Below are 10,505 nucleotides of genomic sequence, written 5' to 3'. Positions count from 1 at the left end.
CCAAGGATCGGGGGAAGATTTAGTTGAGTTTAAAAAGAAACTTGGCATCACATCTTTTCTCAATAGCAAGCATGTGATTGCCACAGAAGATTAATAAAGACCAACCTAATTAAAATGAGGCAATTAGGCTTAATAAGAGTCTTATTAAAACAAGAGTTCCTATCAGTCCTGTGGCTAGGGAGAGTGGTAGACACAGCTGAATACAGAAAAAAATACACCTACGTTAACAAGGGGGCAGTCATTTAATGCAGAAATCCAGTTAACATAAAGAGACAGGGGCTGAATAACAGACAGGACTTCAAACAATACTGCATAGTGTCACGGATTAGCTCTTACACGGTTGATCTGTTTCCCTTATGATTTCCATCCAGGTACAAAGACAGAGAAGAGATTTCAATTAAAAAGTAATAATAAGGCAACAGAAGAAGAATCCCCCTGTGACAAGGAACATCCACAAATAATGCACAAATATCGGGGGCTGACCCAACGAGACACCATTAGGACAAGTTCTGAAGATGCTGCATTAAACTAACGAGCATGGAACAGTGACAAGAAAATTATACTCGCTTTGTTAGGAATCCGTTTGCAAATAGAAATGACTCTCAGGTCATTGTTATATACAAACTTTCTGAAGTACATGGAAAGCATACAAATTATTTTCCATCGTAGTTCTTCTTCCACACCTAGAAATGTTCAATGGCACACTGTCCGCTATTTCTCACAGTCAGAGCATAGTCATTAAAGCACTTGAATCCACAGTAGTCTTGTCCTTAGAAAGGTTGGGAGGTTTTGCATGATTTTCAATCAGTCATCCAGAAAGGGCTGCAGGCAACAGGTTGGAATGTAAGAGACGGCTTTGTGCTTGGAATCCTGATGGGAACTCCGCTCCTCTCCCCTTAGGAGTTGCCCGCACCATCCTGGCCTTTGAGGGCAGACAGTCATACCGTGGAGTCTCTGCCAGACTTTAGATGTGCAATCTTGGTCCGGCTAATAAACGGATAAGCGATGCAGAGACCTCCAGCCGCCACAATAAAACCTAAACTGCACCAGGCGCAAAAGATAGACCAGCTGTAGCCGTGTTCCACATCATCAGGCAGGCTATAAATTAGCTTCGGGAGCCGGTTCAGATCATAAGAGATACTGGCAGCATACGTGCAGAGGGAAATGGTGCAAAAGATCCCTATAAATAATACAAAGAGAACAGAATGATCAGTTACAGCCCTGCCTGCTGCCAGGCAAATGCCAGACGAGCCTTTTTGAAAATTAGATCAAGCAGTTAGGCAATCACTCCACATTCGTGAAGATCCTAATTCTTTGATTGAAATTAATTCATTCGACAAACATTGACAAAACTTCCATGTACCAGACTCTAACTTACAAAAGAGGAGCAAATTTTTATAATTTGAATTATTCCGAATTCCTGGTTTGAATGGTTCTGCATGTTAAATTTATTTTTGGTTTTTTTTTTTTTTTTGGTCTTTTTGAGACAGGATCTCGCTATATAGTTCAGGCTGTCCTTGAGCTCACTTTGTAGCTCAGGCTGGTCTGGAACTCATGATGAGCCTCCTGTCTCAGCCTCCCAAGTGCTGGGATTATAGGTGTGTGCCACCACACCCAGCCTTTTTTGATTTTTAGGAATTCTCATTTCTTTTTCTTTTTTTTTTTTTTGTACCAGGAATCAAACTCAGGACCTTGCACTTGCCAGGCAGGTGTTTGTGCTGCTGAGCTATATCCGCAGCTAGTTTTGTTTTTTAGTCTTAAAAAAAAAAATTTAACAAAAATTCTGTTTTACTGTATTTTTTGAGGCAGGGTCTTGCTATGTTGCCCAGCCTGGCCTCCAGCTTTTGTTCCTCCTGCTTCAGCCTTCTTAGCAGCTGGGACTACAAGCGTGTGCCACCACACTTGCCTAAAAATTTTATTTTTAAGGAAAAAAAAATCTATAATTTTTCAAACCTAATATAAAATAATTGTCATTCCTTTTTGCCCTATACATGAGTTGGCAAAGTTTTACATAGTTGCAATGGCTAGGTAAGTCTGGTTTTTTTTTTTTTTTTTCCAATGAACATAAGTATTTATCATGTTGCTTAAAAATAATACTTTAAATGAGTCCTTTTTCTAAAAATTTTTAAAGAGAATAATAATAAAAAAGAACAATAGCAAAATACCAACAATGTAGACAAAAACAAAGCAAACACAATGAAATTGATACAGGGTTTCAGAATAAAATGATACGAATTACCAGTGTTTGTTATATTACATATTGTTATCTTCATGAAGTTACTCAGATTACCAGATATAAGAATGCAAGATTGATCAAAGCATTAAAGAGAATAAAAAATAAAAACAAAAAAAACCATTAGAAACAATACAGAGCTTCACTACACAAGATGGTAGGAATTCACCAATGGTTGTTATATTACATATTAATCTGAACAACTAATTTAAATGAATTCTTAGACGCAGCTTTTTTTTAAAGTCCAGAATTGCTGGGGATTTAGCTCAGTGGCAAAAGCGCCTGCCTGGCAAGCGCAAGGTCGTGAGTTCAGTTCCCGGTACCGGAGAAAAATTAAGGTCCAGAATCCAACACATACTAGGGTCTCAACAAAAGTATATTTTTTGTTTTTCATTAGTACATGTTTTTAGTACACAATGTTCACTCACATTCATAATTAAAAATGTTTTTTTTTTTTCAGTACTGGGGATGAACCTAGGGCCTCATGAATGCTAAGCAAATCAACAAAAAAATTTTTAATGAATAAGTGAATGCTTTGAAATAATCTAAATTAAGTCTAGAAATTTGGAATTGATGTAAAATAGCTGGTAAGGAAATGCTGTATATCAACCATTCAAATTGGAGGCATTTTGAGGAACGAAAGGCAAATAGGCATACCCAAACTTTTACTTTTCCTGTCACACATGTATGTAGAACTGGCTTTCAAGAACTCTAAGATCAGGACTCTGACAAAAATGCTTTAAATGCTCAAACCATAATGCTCACACATTTTTAGCGCTCAAGTGATCCTCTAAGGATGGAGATGCTTCTACTCTCCTACAGTGGGGCCGCATGGATGTTCTTTGCGGGTAGGCATGGGCTCAGAATAAGGCAGCTGCTGAGTTGAAAGGGAGGGATAAAACCAGAAACTGACCCCCAATCAAGTATCAGAATGTCCAGCTCTGTTCTGAGTCCTACATATCTCTGTCATACTCCAGTTCATCCCTGTGTGTGATCGAGGTAGCATCTATTTGCTGAAAATTTGCCTTGGTATCCATAGGGATGCGTGCAGCATCTCTTTTAGAAATAAACACAAATTTCAGAAACTGAAAAGGCAGAGTTAAAAGGACCAGGTCTCCTTCTCCATCCCTCTTTTAATTTATAGCTTTAGAGATTAAAAACACTCGCAGAAATACAATTCAGAGTAAGTAGCAATGTGAAGGAAATAATGATCACCGTAATGCCATTTTTAAAGGACTGTACATCTACTTTCATTTAAATCATGTAAGGCCATACTGCCTGAATCTTTTTCCAAATGTTGGTTTAGAAAATAAATATTCTAAATTAAAGGATGCTTGATCTGAGATAATTTGGTATTTGCTACTTTTTTGACTAATCTATTTTGAAACTAAAGTAATTTTAATTTTTCTAAAAACGGTAAAATCTCATCTTCTGACTTCTTGCTCCATTTTTCTTAAAATAGACATACAGTGGTGCCTTGGGTCACAAATTTGATTCTTTCCATGATTCTGGTCACAAACTGGGTTGGACTAGAATGAAATTAAATTCAGTGGTTAGGTCAACTTTATGGTCCTGAATCATGGAGAAAATTGAGTTTATGTATCAAGGTACCACTGTACCACTTTGAATTCTCCAAAAGAAAGACCAAGATGGAAATAATCCTTTGACAAAGGAAAGGGCCATTAAAAAAAAAAATTCCTCTGCTTTTTCCACACCTCGTGAAGAGTAAATGTTCTTACAGTCACGTGAATGTTTTCACTGTTACCAGAAGAAAGACAAATGTTTATGTATAACAAGGCTCTTTAAACTAATGCGGTTTCACAAGGCTGCTAAGAAAAAAAAAAAAAGCTGATCTCTGGGATATCAACAGGTAAAATATAATAATCAAATGATGATCTACTCATAGGAAAAACAACTCCATCATGCCTTTAGCTGTCTGCACACAGCTGAGTGCCCCAAAGCAAGCATTTTTACAAGTAGCATCAGTTAAATAACCTCTGAAAGCCTGAGTTCAAACTCCGACTTTTAAGCATCCTTTGATGTCTAAATGTGCTGAGTTGGAATATAAGAAATATGTATCCTAGTCCTAGACTTTACGACTAATCGTTATGTGACCTTGAAATTACATAGCCTTTCTAAGCTTTAATGTCTTCGTCTAGAAAAACAAAGTGAGGACTTGGTCACCAAAGTCTCTGACAGTGTCAAATTATTATGATTCTGTTAACCAAAATGAGACATGGAACAAGTATATTTCCTAAAATTTCTTAGTGAATCTAGTACTCGATATTATGTAACTAAATAAAAATGGCATATTCTATGTATTTTTCTTTCTGAATATATTCCCTTTGATTTTAAAAATAATTACTCTCCCATAAAATTGCTTAAGATTCCATAAAATTGCTTTTTGTGAAATGAATGTTGCCATCGCATACTGAATAAAAAAAGATTATAAGAAATCGCCTGATCTTAGGACTTAACCAAGGTGAAGATTTCTCTTTGCCACCAATGTCGGGCGTGCTTGTGCTTTCCCTGGGCACTTGATGTATGCTGACCTCAGGGACACTGTGCATGACGTCACTAACAGAATTTCTTTCTCTGTCCAAGTTACCAGAGAGCTGAAGCTCCCTCAGGCTAAATGTGTGGTCTGTGAGGAGCACAAGTGTAGAATTTCTTGGTATGCTTTCGATTCTACTTTCGCTCTTGAGTCCACCTTACCTTACACTATGGTTTGGACCTTAACTGTCCCCCAAATCCCAAGTCTTAAAGGCCCAGTGGCAGCCTGTGGGGATGCTGGGAGGTGGTGGAATGTCTAGCAGATGGAAGGTGAGGTCTGATGGAAGTTGGTTAGGTCAATGGGGTCATGCTGTCAAAGGAGTTATTTCTAGGACCTTTCGAGGTTATTTACTTGAGATTGCTCTATTGTTCTTATGCGTGCATTTACAGCTGTAACATCTCCCCTTGGAAATGTTTTCATTGCGTCTCATAGGCCTTGGCGTGCTAGGCTTCCACTGTCATTTCATTCAAGGAACTTTTTTATTTCTTCCTTGCTTCTTCTGTGACTCATTGATTATTCAATAACATGTTACTTCATCTCCACATGCATAGAGTCTCTACCAATTTAAGACCCAGTTCATCCCAAATTGCCCCATGTAGGGTTTACCTATGTGCCAAGTTATTTCAGATAATACTGCATTTTCACTAGCAGCAAAAAGACAAAGTACTCCAGCATTCGGAAAGTTCAAACTCCAAGGGTCCGTCTTGAAGACCATAGGGCGAAGGCCACCTCTCCACATTCTTCTCTCTGTCTTTCCCTGCCTTTGCCCATTTTCCCGAAGCAGCTGATACTCTTCAGCCTAGCTGCTGGCCCCAGGGGAGAGGTCTCTGAGTCCTGAGCTCACTCCTGGCTATTGATGGTAGCCTCTTAAAAAGAGTGAGTAATTACTGGTTCCTTGACAATCCCTGTTTGTAGCTACTCTTATAAAATATTAAAAGGTTTTCTGCCAATATTCTTAATTAGAAGATACCATGATATCGCAGAACTGCAGGGCTGGAAGGGATATTTTCAGATCAAGACAGCAGTAAATTTATGCCACCCTCCTAGATCATCAACCTAATTTCCTACCCTGAAATCTTTGCGGTGCCTGCGGCCAGCTGGTAAGATATAATTAGGGGAATTGGGCCTATTCTTTCCATGTCCCTCCTTTGATGTGCTTAAAAGGCTTAAAGGAGTAGAAGTTGCTTCACCCTGGTAAGACTGCTCGATAAATAACCTAACTACAAGACCCAAAGGCATACACATTGATTTTTTCCCCCCCTACTCCTTCAAAAGATGGCCTGTCCGTCATTCTGGCCTCTTTGCTTTTGCAGCAAAAATGCCTCATGTTATTTTCCGCAAAAGTTACTCAAAAAGCCATGCCCACAGTGCCTAACTAAATGACTAGAAACAGCGAAAAATTTTAAAACTACATAATAAACACAAAAACAGATGTATAGACTGCAATTCTTAAGTTTAAAAAAGTCCGTCTTTTCCTGAAAGATTGCAGTACTTGAGTACTGAGTGGCAAAACCTGACCTGTTTTAACATAAGGCTATTATAGTCTTTATTGATCTTGTGTGGTATGAATATTCATGTGTTTTGCTGCAGAAATGTTAATGTATTGGATTTCAAGATGCTGCTCCAGACCTTGCTGAGAGTGATAACATAGGCTAACGTACCATATCGCCTTTCTAAAATAGAATTTTAAAAATCTTGAATTCCAGTACGTATCCAGCCCCGAGGGTTTCAGGCAAAGCACTACAGACCTGTAGTTTTAGTTCATAATTGATAGATAATTCAACACACCTACTGCAGCAGAGTTTTGGGGGGTTTTTGTTTTATTTTGCTTTGTTTTGGATGCACTGAAGCATAGGAACAGATCATCCGGGGTGGGTGCTCACTGCCCCTGATGCTTTGACGGGGCTGCGTGGGCTCTGTCCCCTTTCCTGCTCTCAGGAGGAAATGCTCCTGCCATGTGCTCTTCCAGAGTGGCAATGGCCGTTCAGAGGACAGCTGAGAAGGACAGAACTAGTGGGTAATGAGACCCCCCACCACCAAAGGAAGTCCATGCTTTATCTAGTTTTTGGAACTCCTTGTGTGTTAAAAAATAATTAATACCCTCCAAGGGATATAAAAATTATACTCAAAAGTGTTATCATTGACTAAAAGCCCTTTAAAATATTTAGAATTTAAATCATGACAACTACAATTGTGTTACTACAGCAGTCTAATGGAACTGTATCATTTGCAGATGGAAACACTCACAGGGCGACTCCATGACTGGAGTGTCCCACATTACTGGACAGAAGCGTGAGCTGGAAGAAGAGAATCTTATTCCCTCTCCTGCATGCCTGTGTGTGAAACTTCAGAGGATGTGACATCAAAAGTCTGATCGTGGGGCCCTCGGGGCTATTCTGGTCCTATTTAAGGAACTCTTGCAAGACCCAGAGAAGGGGGATACAACCTGGCTCCCATATGTGAACTGACAGTCCGCAGCAGTGCCACTCCACATGTGGGTAATCAAGACCTGTCTGCATGCAGTAAGGCAGAAGGAGAAAGATTGTTCCATCGTTTCCATCTTAACAGCTCCAACTGTCACGTCATTGATGTTTTCCATTGAAGGTTTGACTAATAAGTTCTGGCAGAGAATGAAGATGCCAGCACATTAGAAAGGGGCTAAGTTTAGCATCAAAAATCCGTGGGAGGGCTGCTGTCTAGAGCTGCTCGAGACACTCAGCTTAATTAAAATCAATTCTTTTAACCCTTACTTGTTCTTTCCTGCTACCGCATATGAAGATTCTGCAGCTAATTTCTCTTGTGCAGTAGATTAACACAGTTATCTCGGTGTTTCCAAAGGAAATTTCAATTATTTCAATCCTTTGTAAGAACAAAAACAAAACACTCAATCCTACAGCCATGGACAGAAGAATATGGCGCCCAGGAAACTCCTGGCTCTCCACCGAGCTCAGCTAATGCTAACTTTCCACCTTCCTTTACTTTAGAACTAGACCAGCCCCTGGGCCACCCAGGGAGCAATCACGAGGCCTGGCTCTCGAGGTCTTAGAATTTATTTTAATGCTAACCATTGTTTTATATGCTGAGAGCATCCTACATTATTCACGCACTACTTATATTAAAAGTGTCCTTTAAAAAATAATCCTATTGATCCTTTTGTCAAGTCTAGAAATCCTCACACAAAGTGAGGGATTGTGACATGGAACCTTTCCAGGGGTAGGGGAAGCAAATCTGCCCTTCTTTGATGTATATGGGCATAAAAATCAAGGAAATGGGGTGCAACTAATAAATAAGGATATGGGGAATATTTTTAACAACAGTTAAAAATAGCAAAGGATTAAAGGAATCCTCCTGGCAGTTCAGTCTCTTTTTCTCTGTTATAATCACCGCACACTCTGCTATCCGGATTGTAAATACATCCTACAAGCAGACCCACTGGCTGGACTTGAGGGTTCCAACTCCCCCGAAACTTCAGGACCTAATTTTAGCCTCCCTGTGCTACAGCCCTGGCAAGCAGTGTACATTCACCCAAATCTATAAACACCAACTGGTTTTCTGCTCAGAACTGTAAGTCTATGAGAAGCTCCTGGGCGTTCTCTCTGGAGGTTTTTGATGCAAGATTGCTTCACAGAGCGGAGGTGGGAGTGGAAAGCAAGGGTCCCCCGCCTCTGTCACTTCAAACCACAGGATGAGCACACCAGAAAGCAAAGCGCCACCTAGCCGTCAGCTCTGAGAGACAAACAGAAAATGGCACGCACCCTGCTGAAGTGTGGCTGCTTGTGTGAACCCAGGCTTAAGTGCCCATTAGAGTCTGAAGTGGTCACTCGCATAACAGAACTCCGGGGAAGTGGAAACAGCATATTAAAAATGGCTGCCTAGGGTAGTATTAGTTCTGAGGCTGAGTAGACTTCGCAAAACTTAATTTGGCACTCACTCATGAACACATTCATTTTTTGTGAAGGGAAATTTTTCTTCCCTGCAGTCATCTTCCGCCAGCATTAGCCATCAGCTCATTTCTCAGCTCCTTTTTTAAACAAAAGTATCCTTCACTTGTTAAGCGAAGCACTCCTAGCCATGTCTCCACATAGCTATTCCCAATTTCCTGCTTTAAACTGTCATGCCTCTACTTAATCTTCTAATGGTTTTTATCACCATTAGTTTCAAATCCAAGCCCCTCACCAGGATGAGAAAGCCCTAAAGACTTGGCCATTGCCCATGGCTCCCACCTCTGTGCTCTTCTGCTTTCCTTCCCTCCCCTCCAGCCATACCGGTCATCTTTCCGTGACTCACACCAACGCCCTTTCCCAGGGTTTGATGCTAGGGTCTCCCTTGGCTGGCACCAAGCTCCCAACATCCGCTGCTTCTCAGGACCTGGCCCAGAAGTCATCACGTCAGCAAGCCCTCCCTGAGCCTTTACTTCACCCTGCTATTTTCTTCTGAGCTTTTATCACTATCACAAAGCATTGCTTATGGGGCTGGGGATTTAGCTCAGCGGCAAAAGCGCCTGCCTGGCATGCGCAAGGTTGTGAGTTCGGTTCCCGGTACCGGGAAAAACCAAAAAAAACCAAAAAAAAAAAAAAAAAAAAAAAAAAAAAAAAAAAAAAAAAAAAAAAAAAGCATTGCTTATCTCTGCCCACAATAACATGTATGAGGATTTTGCTGCTGCTTTACTCAGGACATGTCTGTAACCCCTACAGCATTGTCCGACACACAGTAATCCTCAAAAAGTATCTGTAGAGGGAAATGGATGACAGTTGTGTATGTAACAATGACACTAGTGCCACCATGACCGAGGCCCGTACTTTGAATGGACTTTCAGACCGGAAATGGGTGTGTTTTCCATCATCTCTCTCCTCATGGGCTCCTGACAAGCAAGAGTCCTTTGCCAAGAGTCCAGCTCAGGGTCTGAGGCACGGAAGGAAAGAATCTGAGCTACTAACACGCCACTGTGGGAAAACCGGAGCTGCATGTGGAACACCTGGTTTAAACCCCGTATTTCCCACCAAAGCTATTTCCGACCTTCTGGTTCTTCCCACCAGTGAAAACAAAATAAAGGAGGACTGAGCACGATGGGGCCTGAGCCGCATTTGCCCCCGCTGGCAGCCCGAGTTGCAGCATACCTGTCATGAGGAACAGGAGGCCGGCCACGTGCTGGGTCAGGCTCTCCTCCCAGAAGAAGCTGACAGTGGCCACGATGCAGCCGCACAGCAGGACGGCGACCGCCATGCCCAGGAAGCCGGCAGTGATTCTTCTCAAATCTAATCTCAACACAGAAACAGACATCCAATGTCAGAAAGAGTCAGGGAAGTGAAAGTTATAGAAGCAGGTTTTGCATACGTTGTGAAAATGACGAAGTTACATAGACAGATTTGGAGCCTACAGGGTGAGGCGGTTTGGGGAATTCTGTTCCCAGTTGTCTGTCCATAAGAGGACAGGTGGGTGTAGCCACCATTGGGCCACTCTACCCCTTTGAGGCCATGGAGAAGGCCAAGTTCAGAGCAGTTTTCTCCAGTTTATCTTTATGGTGTTTACTCCACTGTGTATAAATGCCACATTTTCTTTATCCATTCATCTGTTGACCTGCATATAGGCCCATTTCCAAGGTTAAAAAAAAAATGACAGTTTATTCCAGGGTAAACTTGAATAATAGAGAGGAATCACCTTAGTAAACTGAGAGTGTGGTAGGTTTAAGGAACATTTTCTTTTTTTTTTTTTTTTTTT

General features: G+C 41.0%; 1 protein-coding gene across 1 annotated transcript in view; it reads right to left on the bottom strand.

The window, feature by feature from the left end:
* Positions 1-223: 223 nt before the first annotated feature.
* Positions 224-10,505, bottom strand: part of Tmem178a (transmembrane protein 178A) — a 13,357-nt gene continuing 3,075 nt past the window's right edge. The window contains exons 2-3 of the mRNA XM_013517625.1: positions 9,905-10,042; positions 224-1,180 (exon numbers count right to left, since the gene is read on the bottom strand). Coding sequence (XP_013373079.1) covers positions 939-1,180; positions 9,905-10,042 — 380 coding nt within the window. The 3' untranslated portion in view covers positions 224-938. The remainder of the gene's footprint in view (positions 1,181-9,904; positions 10,043-10,505) is intronic.

This window comes from Chinchilla lanigera, unplaced genomic scaffold, assembly GCF_000276665.1.
Source record: "Chinchilla lanigera isolate Chin_1 unplaced genomic scaffold, ChiLan1.0 scaffold00040, whole genome shotgun sequence".
Classification (NCBI taxonomy): Eukaryota; Metazoa; Chordata; class Mammalia; order Rodentia; family Chinchillidae; genus Chinchilla; species Chinchilla lanigera.
Note: the sequence above shows the minus strand (reverse complement) of the source record. Positions and strands in the feature narration are given on the sequence as shown.